General features: G+C 39.2%; 1 protein-coding gene across 2 annotated transcripts in view; it reads right to left on the bottom strand.

Annotated features, from left to right (window-relative positions):
- The window catches only part of ADAMTS18 (ADAM metallopeptidase with thrombospondin type 1 motif 18), a 159,524-nt gene that overhangs the window by 22,853 nt on the left and 111,310 nt on the right, over positions 1-25,361 (bottom strand). For both annotated transcript variants that reach the window (XM_058279675.2, XM_058279676.2), the window contains exons 14-17: positions 24,936-25,180; positions 5,897-6,038; positions 3,435-3,561; positions 39-243 (exon numbers count right to left, since the gene is read on the bottom strand). In XM_058279675.2, coding sequence (XP_058135658.1) covers positions 39-243; positions 3,435-3,561; positions 5,897-6,038; positions 24,936-25,180 — 719 coding nt within the window. The remainder of the gene's footprint in view (positions 1-38; positions 244-3,434; positions 3,562-5,896; positions 6,039-24,935; positions 25,181-25,361) is intronic.

The following is a 25,361-nucleotide window of genomic DNA, read 5'->3' as shown; positions in this document are numbered from 1 at the left end:
GGGCAACAGAACAATGACTCCAAGTCTTTCCAAGTTACCTGAGACCAGGGCCCAAAGCTCCATTTTGGAGGGCAGGCCTGCTTGTTGCAGACTTGAACCTGAGCGGGCGTGCTCACGGGGCACAGAGAATGCAGCACTGGTTCCTCCTTTTGGAAGGGCTTCTTCTGGACACACTGGATCTTCCGGCTCTGCTGGCCCCCGGCACAAGATCTGCTGCACACGCTCCATTCACCCGGCATCCAGCTTCGGTGAAACAAAAAAGGACTTTCAGTGAAGCCGCGACCTGGGATCATCACCTCAAACGCAGTTACTGTGAGAGATTAACCACCTGAGGAGAGCCTTGGATCAATTTTAGAACCAGTAAGGGTAATTCACACTACTTATTCTTTTATAGATTTTGAAGCCTACAATAATGTGCTTGAGATATAGAGAATCACATTTAATCACCACAAGGTTCTTGGGAAAAGTTCATGCTGCTCTCTGCCTCAGATGTCACAGGCCACATTTTAACTTCTGAGCCATTCGTTCATTCATCCATTCATTCACTTGGCAAGTTTACTGGGATCTTAACTATGTGTCAGGGCCAATCTGAGGCATTAGGGATGGAAAAATAAATGATGCATTGTTCTTTCCATTAAGGAGAGTACAACACAGTGAAGAGGTGGATATGTGAACAAATAAAGAAAATACTTTCTGATAAGTGCCACAATGGAAGTTATTACAAAGTACAATAATAAGATTGATGGAAGAGTAATCAACTCTACTGAGGAGAGAGACTGTGTGTGTGTGTACACACACAGGAGAAAGGGGCACAATCAGAGGATATTTCTAAGTAATTAGCTCCCCAAACTACTTTTCTAGTTAGTTTTAAAAATCTACTGGTGGTTAGAAATCTGACAGGTGTTCTTTACTTAAAGTATGCCAGATCATTTTTTTTCCTCAGCAATCTGAGACTTGGTATATATTTGAATGGTGATCGACAGAAACTTTTAGTCCTTTTCAACAAATATTTTCAATGGAAATTATTTGACTTAAAGGACTAGTGTAAAGGAGATATACTATGATTGATACCTGTTTGAGTCATATCACCAATGTCTAAAAACGTTTATAAATATTCTGAGTATCATATTAGAAAATAAAACATCAATATGGTCAAAATGTATTTTTATTTTGTCTTAGTATTTCTGTCATCTTTCCTAGTATGCCTGTAATTTTTTTTCTCTCTGGTTTCCCCCACAGCCTGATGTACAAATTAAAGTCTTTTGTCCAGAGGATTTAGCACATGAATTCTACAATTATATATGGTCTAAAATACTGACTAATCCATATTATCCTGTGTAAAGATAGATGACAAATAGAATAATTATGCATATTTTTCAACAACTTGTATCTTATAATAAAATGTAAAAGAAAACATCTATATATTATTATAGAATTATTAGTTTCAGCATTTGCCTATGAAAAGAACACTTTATTCTACCAAACTCAAGTTTCTTACTTTTATGTGACAAATACGATGCGTTGTGAAAGTTCTAGAAAGAGCATGATATAAACAGACTCTCCATATGACATGCAGGGTCCCCCACATTTGGGCCCAACGTAACCCTCACCCTGCTCCACCCATCAAGACTGACCTCAAAGCCCAGACTCCTACAAGTTTCTTGGCAGAATTGGTTACTCCATAATTTTTACCTATTTCTGCTTTTTTTGGTACATCAAGTTCTCAATTATTTTTTTAAAGATTAATCTTTCTCCCTTCCCCTTCCCCCATCCTGCCCTACTGTTTTTGCTGTCTGTGTCCATTCACTGTGTGATCTTTTATATCTCTCTTTCGACACATCCATTTCTTCCACTGGACTATGGGTTCCTTGATGATGGATACTACATGACAATTGTCTCTGTATCCTGTTCTTCACTCAGGGCTTGCCACATACAAGTGCATGTGACACGGCTGTTACATGAAAAAATACCGAGGTTGCTCAGATAAATGCCTTTGTTCTGATAGTGCTAACAGTCTTAGACCCATCTCTTTAGTATATCCCTGGAGAATAGTCCCTGCAGTGTCCCATTCTTTCAGCAGAAAATACCGAGATCACAGAGTGGAGAAGCAGGGGAGGGAGCAGAGGGTCCTTTCCACCTCACCAGGCCCTCTCTGCAGAATCACTAGGAGGGGTCGCTCTGCTTCTAAATAGTTAATTCGCTATTGCATATAGTCATCAGGGAGTATTAGGAGTTGGGCAAGACCTAGGCTTTCTCCATTTCCATGGATACACATATGGAGGGGCTCCCTTTCCTTGGAGGGCTGGTAAAACCAACGATGGGAGGGTCAAAATCCAAAAAACTCAGTTTGCCCTACAAGTATACTGATTATGTCTACATCTACACCCACACCATTTAAAGAAGAGATTGCCCCAAACGGTCAATAACACTAGTCTTGTAATTGTGTCTTAGAGCCACCGGATGCTTCTTAAAAGCAGAGATACTGGCTTTAGCAAAGTGGGAAAATCTATGGAAGCCCCCCAAATTTCCCTCTCTTTTTTTGTGCTTAGGATACAGCTGGTTCTAGACTCTAGGAGAACTGGGTTGACAATTAGGCATATGAAAATGGTGGACAACTGAAACTCCAAGCAATTATAACAAATGAACTACTAGTTACAAGGAAAAAAATACATGTAAGCATATATAAAGTTTGTGCAATATGACGGCATAACCACAAACCAAACAGTACTTATTAAGATGATCTGAAGCATTGGTGAACACAACATTGCTTTAGAACTCTGTCAATTCTATATAAATATATTTGGCAGAAGATAAATCACATAATAAGAGACTCCATTTGGCTGGGAAGATTACTTAAAATTAGTGTTCAAATATAGTGTGCCTAAAATCAATCCAGAAACCAACCAACTTAGCTCCCCATAGGGTACCATCATCAGAAATGGAATCACCACTTGGTCTTTAGCTCGTTCTTTTTATTTTGTATCATGCTACTGTGTAATTTGCATTTCGGGTTTCATGGTCTGTATAGTATTATGATTTAAAAATTCTTGGATGATATGTAAAAGTTAAGCATACAACCACATGTAAATTGAACTAATATAGGATTCTGTGCTATTTAAATACCTGCTTGATCTAGCTCAGAGAAGAGTCTTCTATATCCAGAGGTTAAAAAAACAAAAACACAGGCACCTTCATGTCCTCCCAAGACTGGTTTTGCATAGCTGAAGTGAAGTGGGTAGAACAAATTTGTCTTTTTCAACTCCTGTATTTTAACCTCAACCATCTTTCTTCCACTACATTTTTTGGACACAGCATCTGTCTTTGAATCACTTTTGACACTTGATTGAAGAATTGGCAGTGGGCTCTTATCCCATACCAACAATAAAGACATTCAAGTACAATTACAACCAGAAAGACATTTCCAGATGACTTACTAGGCAGGGCAGGAGAAAGCATGGCAGATTTTGGGTTCAGTCGCTGGCTTGATTCTTGAATCGCAGAATGAGGAATTAACTTGAGTATTTTGGTCTCGTAAACAAATGGCCTTTACACTTATGTAACCTAGTAAGACATCAAAAGTAACAACGTGAAAATTTAGATAGCCAATTCTACTTGGTTTCTAAGTTTAGATTCTGATTTACCAATTTCTGATTTTTTATTTGAGATACAGAATCCAAATATTTTTTAAAGCATTTCCTTTCGGTAAGATCTGCAACTAATTTAAATTCTAGTTTTCCCTGAGATAATAGTTTTCATATTCAAGCAGTCAATTCACTATTTATGTGACAAATATGGCATTTTAATGTGCAGCTTCTTAGTTTGTGAGACTGATATGGAGTCCAGGATATCATATTTACAAGCTTCTAAAAAGAGAGAAGCTGTAAAGGGAAACATCCCAGCAAGTCTTAACTCAAATTGCATACCTCTAATGTACAATGTTCTTCAAATGGAATACCTAGTGATTTCAATGGGAAAAAAAATTGGTGGATAATGTGTGAAAACTCTAAGATTCTACTTTTTCTTGAAGGATCATCTATGTCCATAAGAATATGATGCAAATGTGGACAAAAAGTTGAACTCACCGAACAGCTTATATTTGTACATCTCAGCTAGGACTCTGGATTTTTCTAATTTTTTTTTAGTAGCAACTCGCTGATTGTTTTCAGTGCTTAGTCACGACTTCTCATCAGAAAAATAAGCTTTTTGTGAATAAATGTACTTAAAACTCCCCAACAGAAATGGTACCTTCTCTTTGGATTGTGTTTATTTATATTTACATGATATTTTTCCTTAACAGAATCTGAGGAACAATGGAAAGTCACTCTTGCTGTAAACAGTTAACAGTCAGTCCAGCTCCTTGTGTTGGAAGCAGATTTGTTTTCAGGAGGCACTTACCAAAACCACTTTAGGGTTCCCCAAAGTTAATTAACTTCTGGAGAACTTACTCACTCAGACTTTTCTTCACATAAGCTTAGGACATATTACAGTCTGAGTCATGTGACCAGATTGCTAAATCGTACAGCAATGCTCCTGCATCCTCTCCTTGGCTGAATTTATTTTCTATAAGTGGAAAAGGAATCCAATCTCTGTCCTTCCCAAGGAACTGTGTTCCTGGCTCCAGGTGCTCTTCCTGGAATACCAAGAAGTTAGTGGAAATGTTCTTAAAGAACATTTGATATATGAAAAACCACTCACAATCTAACACGCTAAATAAAAATACATCTATGTAATAATTTTTGTTCAGTAAAAATGAATACAAAATGATACTTATGGCATAAGTCTGAGTATGTTGAGCACACATGTGGATTTACATGTGCATAGGAAAAAGAACAGAATGATGCGGACTGAAGTATTTACATTGGCTATTGCTGATTAGTGAATCACAGGGAATTATTTTTCTTCTTTACAGCATATTTCTTTTAAAATATTTATTAATACAAATGTACTACCTTTATAATTATCTAAATTATTTTTAGAAAGAAGTATTTCCTCATATTTTGTTAATTAGAAGAGTTGCAAGAAAAATAGTCTTTACCAGACATTACCCGCCTTCATTTCCTGCATGTCGGCTCTGACCTTGGCTCCAAGGCGCCTGTTTTGCTCAGCAGGAAGGAGCCAGTAGGGAGACCCACTGTTGCCAAGAGCTCTGAATATGAGGGAATGAGTGATGGACCTCCATGTTTTGGCTTCATGGACCCATTTCTGGGCTTTTGTTCTTCCTCCCAAGGGGGCGAGTGTGACAAAAGATTGATTTACCCATAAATAAGTGATATTTGGGGCATCTAAACAAGATGCTTTCCTTCTCCTCACTGAGTGGATGGTGAACTTCTTCCTTCCTTGTGAGGGTTCTCTATAAGAGCTAACCCACCTCCCTCTGGGACACGCTGACCTCACCCTGAGGGGATAGAATGACACAAGGCCCCTGCTTCAGACAGCCCTCTTAGCGTGCTTGCATGGGTTTTCACTTGTCCTGACCTTCCCTTCTATACATCCCAGTGGGAAGCTTAGAAGAACAGAAAAGTCATGATGGGGGAACCCTGAAAACTGAAAATTTAAAGATAGCATTCAAATCTATATTTATAAATATATATACACATATATACACTTATATAAAGATATGCAAAATATAACTATGCTATGTATTTCCAATAAGTTTGAGATGTGTAACCTTTGAGCCCAGGTTGTGGATAAGTTGAGTTTTGTGAGAACCGGTTCCTTTCTACATAGGAAAATCCTCAAATAGTACAATAATATTTATTCTTTATAGTAATGGTTCCCATGAAAGACTGCTCTTTTGTTGCTTATTTAAATTTCATCATGTTAAAGAGGCCTGGAGTGAAAGAACATGTGTTAAGAAGAGACAGACTTGGAAGATGGAATTAGGAAAGTCAACTACCTCCACCACAGGAGACGGAGCAGTCTGACTGGACTGTATTCCAAGTGTAGATGTGTCTTTTTGTGGCTGTCTGCGTTGCATTCGTGACCTTGGGAAGTGCGTACTTCCAAGCTATCCCCGGATTTTTGCCTTGTATCAGAATCTGGACAGTGTAAGATAAAAATCAGAGATCAAGATATAGGTCAGACTCTGGAATTCCAGAAATCTCACTCAACAGTTTAAAGTTATTTGTATGACATTTTGACCTTAAAGTTGGTTCCCTTCATTGTTCTCATGTATGTTTTATGTTGTTTTAAAAATTTCCCATGACACTTTACATACCTTCATATCATCAAAACTGTGATTTAGATAGAAGCTTAACAAGGAAACATAACTTTACATTTGCCACAAACCCACAATCCTCAACTGTAGGTACACACATTAACAAAGTAAAAAAAATTACATTGTATTGAAGGAAGGAAGGTTATTTTGTTGGGTGTCAACCCTCAAATTCAATTAGAAAGCCAAGCATGATACTAACACACAACGGGGCTTCACAGATATCAGGTGAAACCAAACCTAGGGAAATACATTTTTAAGATACACCTTGGGTCACAATGTACAATGCCTCTCCTGGGAGACTATAGAAGCTGGGCACAGGGAAAGCACTCTAAAACCCATAAAATACCCCCGACTTTATCATGAACTTTAGAATCCAAAAAGATTTCTAGCAGGATTTCCAAAGAGAATTTGTCTGTTAAATGTGTCCTAGAATGAGTACATAAGAAAAAAAAAAAAAAAGGAAGAAATATGATAAGATACTGGTATTATGTGAACTAGAAGGGATTTAACCTCAATAGGGTACAGGACTGAGGATAACTCTGACTCTTTAAGGTCTGACTTCTAAAAGAAGGGCAAACATTTACTGGGCTCTTTGCAGTACCAGGTTCTCTGCTGGGCACTTTTGATGCATCATCTCAAAACATTTCTCTCAGGTACCTTTTTTTTTTAACTGAGAAAAACTGAAAAAAGATAACTTGTACAAAGTCACACAGCTGCCTAGGGAATGAGTTTAAAACAGAATTTTGGAACTCTGTCAAAAATGTGCCTAAGTACTACAGTGTATCACCGTGGTGCTGGTGTGGGAAAACCCAGATTATTTGCCTTCCTTCTTATTCCCCTTTTCTGACCTACCCTCTTTTTTAACCCAAGCTTAAAGCATGTTTTCAAATAGCTGGTTCACTCTCACTCTCTCCTCATGAGTCTTGTGGAAAATTCTTCACCACCACAATCGGGCATTCTTGTCCAAGAGGCAAAGCAAGTATCCAGTTCACCATAGGACCCCTGGCTGTATCTCCGTCTGGTGAATCTGTACCACAGTTAAAGTTGGGTGGGTGGCAGCTGTCCAAGGACTTACATTATACTAGTCCATTCCTGAAGATGCTGCAAAATGATTTCCACTTTGATTTTAGCTAAAATGTCTCTGGGAAAACTGTGGTTTACTCCGTGGACTCCATTTTGTTGTATAACAACACACATCTTGGTGCCTTCCAGAAATGACCAAAATATTAACATATCAGTCTGTGCCCCTTCCCTACCCCATCTCAAAATGAAACAGGTATATATAAAAAAAGATAATAAAACTTTAATTTGCTTATAAATTTAAAAAAAACAATGAAACAAGTAGCACCATTAAAATGTATAAATGACAAATTCTCATTAGTCACCAATGACAATATCAAAACCAAGGTCCTATCGTTCTTTTGGTTTTGAGGATTTTTCTAGTCTTTGCTTCTCTTATTTTTGCAACTAAGTCATTAGAGCTGTTCTTGGAATCATGTTAAATTTAAGATAACTTTTTTTTGTATTTTGAATAAGTACTATGCTTTCCTTATTTGGGATTTTTGTAGTGTTTCTGTTAATTTTAAGTAAACACAAAAACTTTAGAGTTTTACTTGTTATCAAACTAGGATTTTGAGAGAAGTTGTACATTCAGAAGACAATCTTGATGCTCATTGATATTTCAGCTCATTTTCTCTGTCAATTAAAGTAGCATTTCAAATATAACACTTTCAGTTGCTATTTTCTTTGTGGAACAAGAACGTAGAGCTCTTTGTAGGGGAGAAAACAATGTAGTGCATCACATTTACATTCTGGCAGTAAAATAGGTGAAATGTGTAAGCACAATAGTGACCAAGGCACCCGCGGCAGGCTGAGGTTACCATGCAGTGGAATGGCATCACACGTTTGTAGCGGGGGCAAATTCCCGGGAAAATGTTACAGAGAAAGAAATGCACTTATTCATCTCCACCTACAGCACCACCCAGTTCCCTCATTCTAACTAGATCCTGGCTTCTGCTGCCATAGCAGAAAGCCATCTTCAAAGGAAACGCAAAGAACGTCAGCAGGGAAGTCAGCTGTTGCCTTCTGAACATCAAAGGCTTAGTTCTGGGGGGTTAGAGTGGCTTTAGAAATTTTCAGTGATCATTTAAAATACATCCTACTTTCACTTTCCCTACAGAATCTAGAACCTAAGCCATGCATGACATGTGTTTGTACATTTTTAAATGTTTTTGCTAACAGCAGGGTGCATTTTTTAAAAAGAAAATTAGATTCTGAAGATACAAGTGCCATACTATTAAACAAAACAATCAGGATGTCAACTTTTCCCAGGCTGCCACTAAAGCCAACTAAGAAATGATCAATGTTACCAACCAGAAGGGAACTTACACCATCTCCCACTGCCAAATCTGGACCTGAACTTGACTCCATATGCGCCTCTTCCATTTCTGTTACCCAGGACGCTCTGGCTCCTGTCAAGTCCAGGTCTTCATCTATGCACTGACTTCCATCTGCCCTCACTTATGCAAGATACCACTGCCATGGCCATCTCCTCTCTTTGAGCCTGTCAATTGCATCAGCTCCACCAATATGCAAACGTGTTATTGTATCTCTCATCTTAAAGAAAAAAATATCTTAACTCCACACATCCTTCCAGGTCACATCCCACTTCTCTGTTTCCCTTTATTGCAAAAAAGTCTGTATTTCCCTTAGTAGTAAAAAAATCTCTGAAGTGTTGCCTTTACTCTCGGGCAAGGGCACGTTGTGATATCCAATAGTTAGGAGTCCTCATTTATAGTTAATCACTTCCTTTTTCTGGCCACCAAAAACTCATTCCCTTGGTTGTTTTTCTATCTTACTGAACTTCCTTCCTAGTCTCTTCTGTTGGATCCTCCTCATCTCCTAATGATTCAATGCCAAAATGACCTAAACTCAGCCCTCCAACCTCTTCTCTTATTTACACCTCCCTCCCCAGGTGATCTCATCTAGTCCTGAGGGTTAAAGTACAGTGTACATGTTGACCACTCCCAAAAGTATAACCCGACATCAGTGCTTTCCAATAGAACTTTCTGCAATGATGATATAATGTACAATTCTGTTATTCTATATGGTAGCCGCACACCACATATGGCTATCAAGTACTTGGAGTATGCTAGTAAGATTGAAGAACTTATACTTTCACTTAAATTAATTAAAATTTAAACTTTACCTGGCTAAGGCCTACCATATTGGACAGCACAGTTGGACATGGTCAGAGGATGGATGAAACCTACCCTCTGGCCTCCATATTGACATATTCAACTGCCTACTCAGCATCTCTACTTGAATCTTTAAAAGGCATATCAAAATCCAACACTGAACTTGTGATTTTCCTCCCTGCATCCTGAAAAGCTGCTCTTCCCCAAACTGTCCCTATCTCATAAAATAGCAGACTATCCATCTAATTGTTCAAGTCAGAATAAAAAGTTTGGACTACCTGGTCTCTTCTCTTTTTCTCACACTCCACATCTAACTGATGAGGAAATAGCCTTCTATTTACTTTCTATATATTGCAAATCTAACCACCTCTCACCACCTCTACTGCTTATGCTCCACCCAGGTCAAAGGAAGCACAATCTCTTTTCTGATTTTCATGGTCAAGTTTCTGAAAAAGATGTTGTAATGAAGAGAAGAGACAATATTCTCCAGTGGAGGAAATGAGACTGGTTCACATATAAAAATAGTACAGTGACAGCTACTTAAGAGACTAAAAGCAAAGTCCTACATAGCACCTGCAAAGGGAAATCAAATGCTGCTGTGAAACTGGAAACAAACCACCAACCTACCCAAAGAAGCTTTGTAGCTAAGTATTTTGGTAATGGTGTTGGCAGAGAAGACACAAAATAACAAAAGAACTTAATTTCTCTTTGAAAATTTCTATTTCTCCCAAAGGGTCAAACTGTTATATTGAGTTTCCCATCTCCTCTTCTCCCATAATTTATATGAAAATGTAAAATGCTTGTGCTAAAAATAAGAATAGTACTGAACAGGGTATTTAGCAGCAATAAAAGGACTAATCCATCTCATATTATCAGAAGAAATTTACTTTTTTCTAGCAAAAGCAAGAAGAGAAATAACACAATTTACTGTAAATATTCACTGGAACACATGGCTTTGATTACTAACTCATAAAATACATAGTAGCTGGCTACTTTTTGTGTTGCTATTAGTTTTACAGCCAATGGATAGGGAATATTGTTTATATTTTATTTGTTGAACATATTAATGGAGTTGATGAAAGAGTAAATGAATTTTAAAAACCTCTCAACCAATAAAAACAAGATGCCTTTGTAGCTACAAGTACACATGGAGAGTTGTACATGTAATTACATGGGCTGAAAAACAACATATGCATAAACCAGTAGAAAATTAACATAAGAATTTTTTATTGTCTGTTCATTAAGTCCTCTTCAAGATTATATCTAAACAAATAGGCCACAAGACTAACTATATAAAAGATGAACATATTCTAATTATAATATTTGCATCTCAGTGTTAAGGTACCCTAGACCTTTTTCCTCTTCCTATAATGAAGAGACATGTGGCCAAGTACAGAATACATGGCAGTGACCTTTTCTTTTACTGTCTGATGCCTGCACATCAGCAATTCTTGTTTTTAAAAAAGATTTATTTCTCCCCACCCCCTTGTTGTTTGCACTAGTTGTGTCTGTTGTGTGCTCATCTTTTTTTTTTTTAAAGATTCATTTTTTATTTATTTCTCTCACCTTCCCCTCCTCCCCCTAGTTGTCTGCTCTCTGTGCACATTTGCTGTGTTCTTCTGTGTCAGCTTCTATTCTTGTCAGTGGCACCTGGAATCTGTGGTCTCTTTTTGTTGCGTCACCTTGCTGCATCAGCTCTCCATGTGTGCAGTGCCATTCCTAGGCAGGTTGCACTTTTTTCGAGTGGGGTGGCTCTCCTTATGGGGGGCACTCCTTGTGCAGGTGGCTCCCCTGCGTGGGGGACACTCCTGCGTGGCACGGCACTCCTTGTGCGCATCAGCACTGTGCGTGGGTCAGCTCATCCCACGGGTCATGAGGCCCTGGGTTTGAACCTTGGACCTCCCATGTGGTAGGTGGACACCCTATCCATTGGGCCAAATCCGCTTCCCTCATCGTCTTTTTTGGAGGTCGTGGGTATGGGTCACATGTGGGAGGAAGGTGCCTAATCCCTTGAGCCACCTCTGCTCCCTGCTTTGTTGTGTCTATCATTGTCCTCCTCGTGTCTCTTTTCGCATCATCTTCTTGCATCAGCTCACTGTCTTGCTCATCTTCTTTAGGAGGCACTGGGAGCTGAACCTGGGACCTCCTGTGTGGTAGATGGGAGCTCAGTTGCTTGAGCCACATCCGCTACCCCAGTCAATTCTTTGTGAACAGGCTATCCTGACTAAGAGAATCTCTGTGGGCCTCTGGTTCACCTCTATTCTCAAAGAGACTAGATTTTGTTAATGAAATCGGCCTTACCCTCAGCAATGGCTACATAATTTGTGAGGCCCAGTGCAAAATGAAAAGGCAAAGCCTTCATTAAAAAAATTATGAAGAATTTCAAGACAGCAACAGCAGAGCAGTCAAGCAAACCCAGGGCCTCTGAGTGTGAGGCCCTTTGTGACTCTGCAGTCCCCAGGCCTGTGAAGTTAGTCCTGCTCAACCTTAAGGTCCAGCTTTTCTCATCTGGATCAATCTTAAGACACAAATTGTAAAAAAATCCCTAACGACCCTGTGGTCCACCAGTGACTTCTCCCTATCTCCCTTAATGGGGACAATTGCCCCCCATGGTGGCTTGTTTCTACTGAATACCTCAGCGCAACCTTGACGCCATCACTCCAGTGTGAAGCTGGGAAGCAGAAGGACTTAGGGGAGGTGTGTGTAACTGCGCAGCTAAGATCCTAACTGCCTCTAAGAAAGCTGGGAGCACATCAGGGACAATATGTAACTTCCAAATAGTAATTCCCATCACTCATATCTATTTTATTTTTTATTTTTTAACATATTTTTTATTCCCCCCCCTTGAGGCATGTTTTTGCTGTCTGCTCTCTGTTTGTTCATTTGCTCCGTGTTCTTCTGTATCTGCTTCTCTCCCTTTTGTTGCATCATCTTGCTGCACCAGCTTGGGGCGCGGGCCGTCAGCTCTCCACACGGGGTGTAGGCCAGCTTGCCTTCACAAGGAGGCCCCGGGACACAAACCCAGGGTCTCCCATATGGTAGACGGGAGCCCAATAGATTGAGCCACAGCCGCTTCCCTCACATCTATTTTAAAACATTGTCAGTGACCTTGCCAAGAGGTCAACTGCTTATTTCAGCACTAGCAAAGAACACAAACGCCCTCCCAGGACACAGGAACGACACACTACGGGAGGGCAAAACCCCCTCCCCAAACTGCAAAACATCACAGTAAAGCCGCTTCCGAGTGCCCATGGTGAATGTCAGTCTGTAGAGCTGAGCTGTTAAATGCACACATTTGGAAAGACCGCCAATGATTCAGTCTACTTACCTGGACTCAGTCCAGAGAATTTTCCAGCCAACTGGCACTTGGTCTCTAATTTACAGCTGGCAAGCAACCTCCTTAAATGTTTCCAGGTCCTCAGTAGAACTGTTTAACGTCCACCTTTAACACACTAACCACCTGACTTCAGACACAGCACTCAGCAGCTCTGACCGCAGGGTGCAGAGTTATAAAATTTACAGCTTCTTAAGTCTGAAAACCACAGAGAAGGCTGGAATCTACCCACCGCCTTCTGAAGGAAAGGGATGCATGTTCTGCTTAGGGTACACCAAGTTAAAACACAGGACAAGCTGGACATTCTGGGGTGAATAACTTACTTTCTCTTGTTCCTACTTTTTATCTGTAATGTTAAAACTATAAATTCCTTCAGCCAGCTTTGTGCTTGTTTCATTACTTAAGGTTTTTTTTGGAGGATAATGTTGTAATTTTCCCATGGAAATCAAAAAGTTATGAGCAGGTTTTAAGGCCTGGATTTCATTAAATGCACGCTAGGAAATAGGTTTCTTGTCCTCAATAAGATTGCTTTAAAAGTAATAATAGCAACCTTACTGAAAGCTTATTGGGTGGAAGGCAAAGCATTTCACATACATATCTCATTTAAAATTGGGAACAGCATGATGAGGAAGGCATGGTGCTATTTCTATCCCAGTACTGCTGATGAATAAATGGATTTACAAGGGCACATAGCGAAGAAGTGGCAGAGCTGCACCTCAAGTCTCTGGTATTGTCTGACTCTAAAACCCGAGTTCTAACCTCCTGCAACACTGTCTTTTAAGTCCTGAAACGTGAAGTCTAGGTCTCTAATTTGAAATCCTAAAAACCGTATTAACTGTTGAAAAAATTCTATCACTGCGACTCAATAGCATGCACGCTTGGATGTGAACATTTTACTTTCAGGTTTTTCTTTGCCTTTTTTCCTGTTGGTTTCCAAGTTTGAAGAGCTGTGGTCGCGTTTCACCATTTCTATTACGTGTGAGTTCGAGTGGACGAGAGGCAGTAACACAATAGCCCGGCCAGGACCTCGGGCGCGTGGGCAAGGCAGCGTCCGAGGCATGGGCTGAGTCCCCACCAGAGTTCTCCCTCAGCCCCTCGACATTCCTCTGAGTTCAGTAATGAGAAATAAAGAGTATGCTCTGACCCATCACGAAAGTATTTGCCACAAATTAGCCAGAAGCCCGCACTTCAAATGGCCACCTCTCAATAAATGATGTGCCATCTCAAAAGTAACTCTGAATTGTCCTTTCCAGTCTGATTTTTGTACTGTCTGTTTGGCATTAACTCTCCATGACCTCTTTGCCTCTTTTGTGTTTTGTGTCTTCACTCAGTACATGTTACTCGGCTTATCTCCTTCCCCTCACACTGACTCTATCCCAAGGCACATCTTTACTCATTTCAGCCCCTTTCCCACAGGGACAATTCAGCCAGCAGGGTCACAAGGAAGGAGCTAGACGAGAAGGTAATACTTTGTCAGCAGTACTCACACACTGTCGTCTCGCTGACCAATGTGCCCATCACCTGGTCCCCGCTACCCCATCATCTCCTTTTGCCAAAGAGTGGAGGAAGGTGTTCCTTAGAGTGATTTTCTTTAGATGTCTTTTCCTGCTTGAATCTGGCCAGTGGTTAAGCGAATCCTCACTTACTATTGTTACAAAGGTTACTGCATTTCAGCTTCGGGATTCTCCCACAGATAACTATTAAACAGGATCGGGCTTTCAGAGTTAAACACCCCCTTGTGCCACTTAACAAAGAGGGGGTGGATCTTTAACACAAAGGAGAGCTGTTTTTTGGTAAGAGTTTTAAAAAGAAGAATGTTGTAAAAACACAGGAGATCATATTTCAGAACAGAACAGTCACCTGTGTTATCATGTCATCCTGAATCACTCTTTATCAGACAGGGATGAAGTTACTTTATAACGACACACTCAAGAGGAATTTCCTCACCTCCACTCCAATAGCGTGACAGTTTGATTGAGAAAATGACTCATTAATATGTGTATGTGGGGGGAGTGGGGGAGAGGGAGAGGGATCAAGAAAGTTCATCTTCAATCACTTCAAAAAAATGTATCATCTCAACTTGGACACTGGAGCTAACTGTGGGAAAAAAAAGAATTTTTGCATTTTTAATCCTTATTGCCAAAGCCTCCTAAAATTGTACATTAAACAGGCCTTTTGCAGTACTTAAACAAAGAACTAAGTCAGTGAACTTAAATTACCTACATCTGAATCTCAAAATGGAAAAACATTAAGTTTCAACTTACTCAAAACACTCAGCATATCTACTTCAGATGAAATAACTGTTTTTCCCCAAAGTCATGTGTAAAATTCAACTATGATCCTCAGTTTTCACATTTCTACCATTTCAGAATTTAATTCCTTAAAACACACACACACACACACACACACACACACACACTTTACATTTAGCTATTTGGGGTATAGGATTAACCTAGACTTTTTCTTTGTGTTCCCAAACCCAATGAAACAAAAATAATGCAGAGGCCTATGCCTAATTTCCTAAAGACTACTGAAATACAAGTCTGCCTTTCAACTCAACAGCTTTCAGATGACTAAGTACAGTAATTCAATGAGAGAGTCCTTCGAGTTCATGCCAGATTTGGGTTGTGGGAAGTAAGTTGAACAAAATAAGTATGTAGAAATTATCTAGTTTTATAATATCTGTATCTGTAGTGATCTCAGAAAGTGTGATTGCCAAATCAATATTTATTTCCCTTTGTGCTCGGATATGCATGAGCACGAGTAGTTGTTTTTTTTTTAACCTGGGCAGTGTAGAAATATGATATGTCATAAAAATTAGCTCCTTTTCTCTTGAGTTATTTGCATGGATATGTATGTATATATTTCAAAATAAAAACTTGATTGATGAACTTAAATAATGCCTAAAAAATTTAAGACCTAAAACAATCATATAAATCCTTGATTACTCTGAGGAATTTCCCTTGGCCACTGAGGAAATCAGTGGAGACCAGCATTGTTTAATTTGACATCCACCTGCTGCAAATGTTGAAATCAAGTCAAGCTGGGGCTCCAAGGAGAATGAATAAATGTAACAAAGACTGCATTTCAAAATTGGGCTGGCACATGACTCAATGATAAAAATGAAGGTCTGTTTTCCATTTAGCTTTAACTTTGAGCTTCTTTAGGAAGACGTTCTATAAAATTCTGACATATAAAAATAACCAGAAGCAGAAGACATTTTTATTTGGTGTCAGGCTATACACTTATTTCTTCAGGTTAACTGACAGCAGTCAAATAGTCCCAGGATTGCATTGCCCTGCGTCATGCTAGAAAACACCGAGAAATAAGTGGAAATGTCTGGTAAACCCTCCATCTTAGGAGAGCAATTTGCTTCTCCCAGATTGAGTGAACTCTACTGTGAACTGACTTAACTGGCCAGTGACTTCCAATGTGTAAATTATTCACTTTGGGAAAGGCAAGCATTTTAGGAAGCATATTGATTCCTAAAATGAAATTTAGGAGATCAAGTTTCAATACCCTAAATGCTGGCCTCTGTGCTTAATTTTACAGTTCTAAGACCAGTTAAGAGATGATTGAATCCAGTGGTTTATACCATGTGCACTGCAGAAGGCTAGAGTTCTTCAGAGTACTTCAGATTATAGCTGTGGCTTGGAGAGATTATAGCTGTGGCTTGGAGAGATTATAGCTGTGGCTTGGGCCCTTTGCTCCTGACCTTGGTCAGAGCAGCTCTCCTTTCATCGGTTTTATTTATCACCCTGTGAGGGTTAGGCTAATGTGTCAACTCGGCCAGGTAACTGCACCCAGTTGATTGGTCAAGCAAGCACTGAGCTAAGTGTAATACAAGGGCATTTATGGGCTTTAGTAACCAGTGACTTAACTGCATTGGTAGCTGATTACATCTACATCAATCAGGGAGATTGCCATCAGCAATGAGTAATGCTTTATCCAATCAATTGAATGCCTTAAAAGGGGATGTGATTTCAGCATTCAGGGAGAATTTTCCAGCTCGTCTTTGGACAGCCGACATCTTCTGGAAACTCATCAAGGACCTTCATTGGACTTTCACGGGAGCCCTGGTTGCAGCCTGCCTGCGGAACCTGGACTTGTGCATCACCACGGCCACGTGAGAGACTCTTAAAAAATTGCATACTATTGACAGATATCTCCTGTTGATTCTGTTTCCCTAGAGAACCCTGATTAATACATGCCCCCACTTTAAAAATGAATGAATGAATGTCATCACTGGGTGCAATTTGTCCAACAAATATTTTCTAGTATCTATGATGTCCTAAACGTTATGCCAGTTTTAGAAGATACAAAGATGAATAATTCATAGGTCTGATGATCAAGGATTTCAGGTGCGATAAAAGTGCTTTGGGACAGTGACATAAAACATAGTGGGAGGCATTAGTTCAGCCTGGGAAATCAATTCCCAAACAAGGAAATAGGACCCAGATAATTTAAGTGACGTGTCCAAAGTTAGTTAGTATCAGAGCAACCCGTATCACCAAGCATCTATACAGATGCTCCCTGTTCTAAGCCATGTTGCCTCTGAGGCACAGCAACAAAATTTGCTCTTTATATTTTTAATGATCTGAGACTATAAAGTTTCGGTGGCATGCTTTATGTCTTAATAATTTATGTCTTTTCAAATATCCAGCACAGGGCCTGGCACTGAATGGATGTTCATTGAATTTTTGTTTTTTTAAAATCAGACATTGAGAGGAAGTGAACTACTTTGAAGGCAGGTACCCGAATCAATACATAAAAGGTGGTTGAAGAAGGAATTAGCTAAGCAATTGGGAGGATCTGAAGCAATAATATAAACAAGAGAAAAAGAGGGGTATTATCCTCACAATGTCATCCTTATGTGTTTTGGCAAACATATCCTTCTGCTAAGTTTTACACTGTAATAAGAATTTGGTGAGCATGCAATAATTTTAAGTGGCCAAAGAGAAAGTGCTTTCTTTTTCAGACTTATGCTTTCTGTGGCGGTAACAACATTTTTCTTCTTGATAGGTTCTCACACTTTGATTTCAGCATCCCCCAGGACTGTAAAGCACATTTAACATTTTTATATTGGAGTGAACATTGTTTGGCTCCAAAAGTATTCATTCTGTTCAATTCATAGTTGTATGGAAAAGTATAAGAATTTTAACTTTTTTCTTTAAAGGAATACAGCCATGGATTACTTGGATACTGATATATAGTCTAGTTTTAGAAAAATGTAATTTCTTGCTTAACATAGTTTTAAGTTTTTAAAATTACTGCATTCCAACAATTTTGGAGAGGTAGGAGCATATGATAAAAAAGGACCAGAAATGAGTTCTCCTGAGAACTTGTTCTCCTGAGAACAAATAAAGTGTAATTTAAATATTAAAGTCACTACCCAAATTCTTTCAAAAGGTAAATAGAGATCATATTGGGTTACTGGATTTTATTTTTATTTTTTTAGCTCGTAACATATTTGCAAGTTTTGAATGAATCATAACTCCTTTAAAAAGCAAGCAATGTCCAATTAATCATATAAATTTCCATCCAGATTTTTTTTAAGACAGATCGCATTCCCAGGATACTAATTTAAGCTTCCTCTGAGTCTATAAGTAGTATGACTACATAACATAAGACTTTGCCAAGCAAATGTTATTTTACTACACTGTGGTGAAATTTGGTATTATTAGAGATATTATTTATGTTTTAGTAAAAATACCATTTAGAAAAATTAGACACTTCCAACTGACATGGGGAAGTCTTACTGCTATTATGCTTTTATTTATATCTGCCCAATATTTACCCTTTAATTTTTTTTCTTACAAGGCACTATACATATTTACAAGGACACAGATTGATGAGCATGTTCCGTTTTAGAGAAGTCCATCACCAATTGAGGCCATCCTTCCATTTCTCAAAAGTGCCTTTTAAAAACATCAGGGAAAATTTTGTACCTGGTGAACAATCCAAAAGTATAGTTTTAATCAGAGCTACATAATATGAATGAGTAAGATACAAAGCTATGCTTAGACTTTAAAAATGCATAAATAAAAAGGCTCAACTTGAGGCTAGTAGGGTGTTCAGTGACAATGTGGCAATTATCTGATTAATGTGACAATGCCAGGGGTGATTTCATGTTATAAAGATGAAAAAAAGAAGGAATTTGGTCATTCACTTGGCACTTTCCATCATTTGTTGTCTTATTCTTTGTTGTGGTTTACCTGTAGATAATATCTATTTAAGTGCAAAGATTAAGTTACAAACAGAACTGAAAATCTACCGGAATTGTTCTGTGTTTATGACTAAACTGGAGAGAAAAACAACAAAAAATGGTTGCTTGTCATGAGTTAGTGAAAATCATATTTCTCTTCAGGAATGATTTATACTTTGTTGTGACTGTGCATGGCAAAGGCAGTGAAATGCACATAGTCCGGCCTTCCTTACTTAGGTTATTTCTCAAAGAACTTGGTTTATGTATATTTGTTTAGAGATGGATCAAAGAAAGCCCTCCTGGCAAAAATAATGAAGCCATGTTGCCCTAAAAATGATACCCAACAAGATAAACCTCCCTAGAGAAAATGAACAGATATTTGCAGCTTGATGTTTGGTAGAAAAGAATCAAATGGAGCAAAACTATACATCTAAAAAAAGGTTAAAAAACAGAAATCTTCAATTATAGAGTCCAATTCCTATATTTAGATTTAACTAAAGTATAATTTCAGGGGTTAGATTCATCATTGAGCTCCAAACTACTCTAGATTTACTCCAATTTGAAGTTCCTATTCTCTTCCTCTAAAGTGAAGACTGAAAGGGTTGGAAGAACTTTTCCTAATAGGACAGTGGTATGTTGAATCATGTACCCCCACCACTCAACAAAATTCATGTTCTTAATCTTAATCCATGTTCCTGGGGATATGAATCTAATTGTTAACAGGACCTTTTGAAGATGTTATTATTAGTTAAGGTGTGGACAAACAGAACCAGGGCAGGTCTTAATCCATATTCCTGGAGGTCTTGTAAAGAAAGGAAATTCAGATGCAGTCAGTCAGTAGAAACCAGAAACCAGAAGAAGCCATAAAACGTGGAAGCCAAAAGTCAGAGAAAGCTACAAGGGAAGACCAAGGACATTGCCATGTAACAGAGGACTGCCTTCACCAGAACATCCTTAATTCTGGGAGGATGCATGACTGTGGCGACATTCTGATTTTGCACTTTGAACTAGGAACATCTAATTCTTGTTAAAGCCAACCCACTGTGTGGTGTATGTCATAGCAGCGATGGCAAACCAAGGCATACAGCCTCTCTCTGAAGATGTGTTGTGAGATCTTTAAAGGGTGTCACATCACCTGGACAGAGATGCAACCCAGGAAGATAATAGAAGTTAACTCATGAGCAAGGTCTAGGACCAAGGTTGCAAACTCAAATACCTACCAGGGCCAGCAGTTCCTTTTTCTTAAGAGAAAAGAGAATCATAGTTTTAAAAGAAATCACTTGATATTAAAGCACTGATTCATTTTACTTTAATATCAAGCAGTTCTGGGAGTTGAATTTGACCCAAGGTCACCTGTTAGCTGTGGTCAGAAATTTAGATTTTTTTTTTTTCAGAAATATATGTGATATTCTCAAAGGTAAAATTATTATGATGGTGACAATTAAATTATCCTTACAATAGCCCTCAAAGTTAATTAGTTGCCCATTTTACAGATATGCATATCACATTAAGTTACAGAGTGATTAAGAAACTTGCCCAAGTAACAGAACTAGTAAAGCATCTATACTCTTAATCACACTATGTGGAAAGCAACTGATTTAGAAACCAAAGTTACATGTGTTTATTTTTATCTGTCCCTTATTCATCTCCATTAGTAAATGTTTAAGGCTAATGTTATTCAATAACTATTAATTGGAGGTTGATCCTTCATTTTTTACCACCCTAGGTTGTTGGCCTAAAAAGTCTCTTTCTATCATTTATAAATTGTGCTTCAACATCACAGGAAATGCTGTGGTCTTGAAGATGGAAGAACAGATTGTGTGGTCTTGAAACTGTGAAAGTAACACTTGGCAGGTTTCTCTGATTGCCTCCAGAAAGGAATTTAAATTTCATCAAAGAAACATTTGCAAATCATACACTTAACCGAATTTGCATAATTTTTTAGTACGGAATTCAGACACATCTTAATTACCTTAAAATCTGGAAGGAAACTTATACAGTTGGAATAGCAGTAGTGAGAACAGTTTTGATGGCACCTCTGTTGCCAGGGACAAGGACATTTCATTCTCATGTCTGTGAGTGTGCAGGTGCAGAGCAAAATTACATGATAAAATGTCAGGGTGATGAGAGATGTGCCTCTACATACACAATCCCAGGACACCTGTGAGGATCACATTTCCAGACATAAGCAAGCCTCCCTGTGCCAGCTTTTTGTTCCTCTTGATTGGTGGTATCATCCAAGGTCCAACGGCTTCTTCACAAGGCATGTTCTTGACATGGCATTTATTTAGCTATGACCCAGAGGCAGCTTATCAAAGAAAACTGGGGTCTCAGCTCTAGCCTCAGCTAACAAATGATACACTGCTTTAGATATTTTTAACAACTGATTTATATCTTTATTTCAAGGCTTTTCTGATGCATTGTAAATGCATACACAGCTGCATACTTGATTCCTACTCTTGAATGTCTAGGAGGCTTCTCCCAAATAACAACTAAATTGGAATCTTCTACCCACCCTGACACCTGTGTCCAGTCATCCACAGGTCAGTTACAGTGGCAAGACCTTCCACTGAACGATAAGGCAGAATGCTGGGACTCTTTTCTCAATGTATTCTTCTCCCACAGAATTCATCTCTAAGACACATCTAATAATTTTTCTAACTACTTTCTGTTCTCTTCTCAATCCACAGGATATTACACATATATCCACTTCCCTCTTCCTCACAGCCACCATCTCAGTTCTGGCTTCTACCACTTCTTACCTGGAATTCTAGAATAGCCATTTTCCTCTTTACCCAACTCAATTCTTGAACCTCAAATCACTTATCTGCACAGCAGCCGGAATGAACTTTCAAAACGCAAACTAGACAAAATCACTCCCTTTCGTAAAATTCCGTTGTTACCCTAAGAAGGAAATGCGAACTTCTTAACCATGATTTATAATATCCTCCGTGACCTGTCCCGCCTCCTGTACCCATCTCACATCTTACTACCCTCTTTCCTCACTTGCAACAGCTAGACTGGACTTTTTTTCCTAAGTTCTTCTAAAGCATTGAGCTAATTCTCCAAGTGGGGTTTTATATCACTGCTTTCTTCTCCCTGAATTTCTTTTACTCTTTACCAGATTGGCTCTCAGATCTTTCAAGTTTCACATTGACTGGCAATTCCCAGAGAAGCCTTCATCAGAACCCCAATGTAAACAGCCTTCTTCTGTTTTCTTTTCTTTTTCTTTTTGTATAAATTATTTTATTAACAGACAAGACTTATTTCTTCTTGGTCATACCCACGGTGCAACCATGGCAGCCAGGGGTCGGCCTCGGACACGAAGGCCCCAGAAGTGGCGCAGCCCTCAGTGCGCCTGAATCTTCTTCAGTTGCTCCAGGTCTTCATGGAGCTTATTGTCCAGACCACTGGCCCAGGACCTGGCTGGATTTTCCATCCTTGACATCCTTCAGTCTGTTCAGGAACCAGTCAGGGATCCTGTACTAGCGTGGATTCTGCATAATGGTGATCACATGTTCCCCCTCATCCTCAGTGAGCTCTCCTGCCCTCTTGGTGAGGTTTATATCTGCTTTCCTCAACACCACACAAGCATACCTTTGCCCCATGCCCTTAATGGCCGTGATGGCAAAGGCTATTTTCTGCCACCCATAGATGTTGGTATTGAGTACTTGCAAAATGCAGTGGAACTTCTCAGGGATCACGAGAGACATGGTGGTGGCAACAACGGTGGCATGTGGGCCTCCTGTGGAAGAGCTGTTTTCTTTTCTTACACTTATTTTCTTCCAAAGAACTTACCACAACTTATATCTGTGTGATCATTTAGATATGTAATTGTGTAATGCTCCCTCCTGACACTGTTTCATGATAGCAAGGGATTTTCTTTCTCTGTTCATCCACCACCATATTCTCCATTTTTCCTCAGTGTGGAACACATGGGAGCTCAGGGCATGATATACAGAAGGAACTCAATGACTAGTTCCTGCTTGAATATTTTTGCTTTCCAAAGTTCCAGCAAATCCCAGAATTCATTAGGAAAACTCCAAGACATCATCTAAATTCACCCCAACTAATTTGTCGCACATGGAATCTAAACTCTCATACACACGAGTTAGAAGTAATTAATTTCTACTGTCTTCTCCATTGAATGGTCATGAGCTGTGAAGGATCACCATTGTCATCATAATAGGGTATTTATTCCAACGATTTTTCTGCCCCACATGCTTCAGACCAAGGATAATAAAAACTGAGCGCTTCAGACAGAGAAAATATCTATCTCTGAAAGTTGCTTTATTAATTACATATCTGACCAAAATACCTTGTGGCAATAGGGCCAGGGCAAGCTCTAAGCTCCATAGGAGCAGGCACTCTTCTTTAACTCCTCCATCCCAGGTACACAGCAAATGTAAGTTGTTTAAAACCAACTAATTAAGATTCATAAGACAGAAAGAGGGAAATAAAGAAATTTAAATAAAAATCATCCGACAAGCTTCTGATAGCACTCTTCTTGGTATTCAATTTTCAGACCAACTCACTAGTTGCCATAGATTTGGGTGTGGGTTGTGAAAGATAAATAGATGTGTTCTCACCATTTTATGAATTCAAATATGGACGGTTCCTATTTCCCAGAAGGACATAGTATCTATTCCTTACCACTTGTATGCTTATGTAACTTCAAGGACGGGTGTAGCTGCTTTACATTGGGAGAAAACGTTAACTCTGATGAGTGTCTGAATCTTTCCAGCATTGGTGGCACAAGGTAATGTGGTGAACAAGTGATTCACAAAGAGTTTGATTTAAACCTCAGTCCTGTCACTCACTCACTAGATAGCTTTAGACATGTAAACTGATCTCTTGGAGGCTCAGTTTTCTCACCTGTAAAATGAGAATTCAATAACAACATCTACTTCATTAGGTTGTTGTGGGCATTCAATAAACTAATGCATGAAACTGATTAGTCCAATGCCCAAACACAGGAAGGACTTTGATAGGATAGCCTTAATATATGATGATGATGATCACTGCACAAACCTTATGTTTCATTTATTTGTAAATAGAAGGGCAGTATGAGCAGACTAGGTGTAGATATCAAGCTCCTGCATGGGACAGATTTGGACTCTCAATCAGCTCTGCTTTTTCTTATCTGTGCGAATTAAACGAGTCTTTTAACCTCTCATCATGCGTGATTGCTTATTCTCCTGGGAAGTCCATGAGGTAGGTATTCTATGCCAATTGTGTAGGTAAGAAATTGAAGTTCGAAATGACAGACATGAGTGTCTGGTCATTTAAGTGCTCAGTAAAGAGTAGCCAGTACCATTTCCACATGCCTGGAGGCAAATCACCTGACCTTGAGAGCAAATGATCAGCTGCATTTTAAACAAATGGGAAAACCAAACTTAGAAGCATTGCAGGAACTAAATAAAATGTACATACTATAATTGCCTTGCAGAGTCATTTCCAAATTAGCTGTTTTCATTATTGTTATTATTGCCTATAGCATTTAAAATTTTCTTACCGCTAAGGAACCTTCAACCTGGAGAAGGTGGTCTGGCATGACTAAAACTCTCCTGATGCTTATGCAAATGTTCTTTCTAATACATCACTCCGCCTTGTAGGCCAGTTTGGGCCTCCACAATGAATAACCACAATGGACTGTCCAAATGGCTGACATAGACAAAACAGAATGAATCTAAAGATTCATTCTATTTTACAGCCCTTGCTGTTCATGATACTTAAGCTAACAGTGAAAGTCTGACATCTCAATGTGAAAATCAATGTGCTTTCATGGAGGCCCATTGGGTTCCTGTCCTTTACCAAAAATGGAGTTGCAGTCCATTTTCTCCCCTTTGTGCCCTAAGATTTAGTCTGTCAGGAAACAAACTTGAACTAGAAGGTTTGGAGTTCTTTAAGCTAGCCTAAAGTGGAGTCATCACTATAAATTTACCAAAGGCATTGAGAACTGAATAAACAGTAGGGGCTTACTTCAAAGACCAACGTCTCATTTGTGGGCCCTGGTGCATACAGGCGTCCCGGGCGGTGAAAGGAGCGCTGGTACTCAAACGTGGTCCCGGCAAAGGGGAACTCCCCAGGCCAGTCGATGCTCCAGCCCCCCGTGAGGTAATACTTTTGACTGAGGCTGCGAACTGCGAGATAGTTGGAAGATATCTGTAGCTCCTGGACTTCAATGCTTCGGGCCCCAGCTGGGATGGTGACCACTGGGTAATATTCTAAATAGAAAGAATAGAATATTCCTCTTTTCCACATCGCGTACTGGAAAAAGGTGACTAGGCATGCCCAGAGACAGTGTCCATTTCTATAGAGTGGGAGTTTTTTAATCATAAACTGACAATTCCAACTCTACGAAGTGAAAATGATCCATTAGTTCATTTCTCAAGTGGGAGAAAATGT

Source organism: Dasypus novemcinctus, chromosome 18, assembly GCF_030445035.2.
Source record: "Dasypus novemcinctus isolate mDasNov1 chromosome 18, mDasNov1.1.hap2, whole genome shotgun sequence".
Lineage (NCBI taxonomy): Eukaryota > Metazoa > Chordata > Mammalia > Cingulata > Dasypodidae > Dasypus > Dasypus novemcinctus.
Note: the sequence above shows the minus strand (reverse complement) of the source record. Positions and strands in the feature narration are given on the sequence as shown.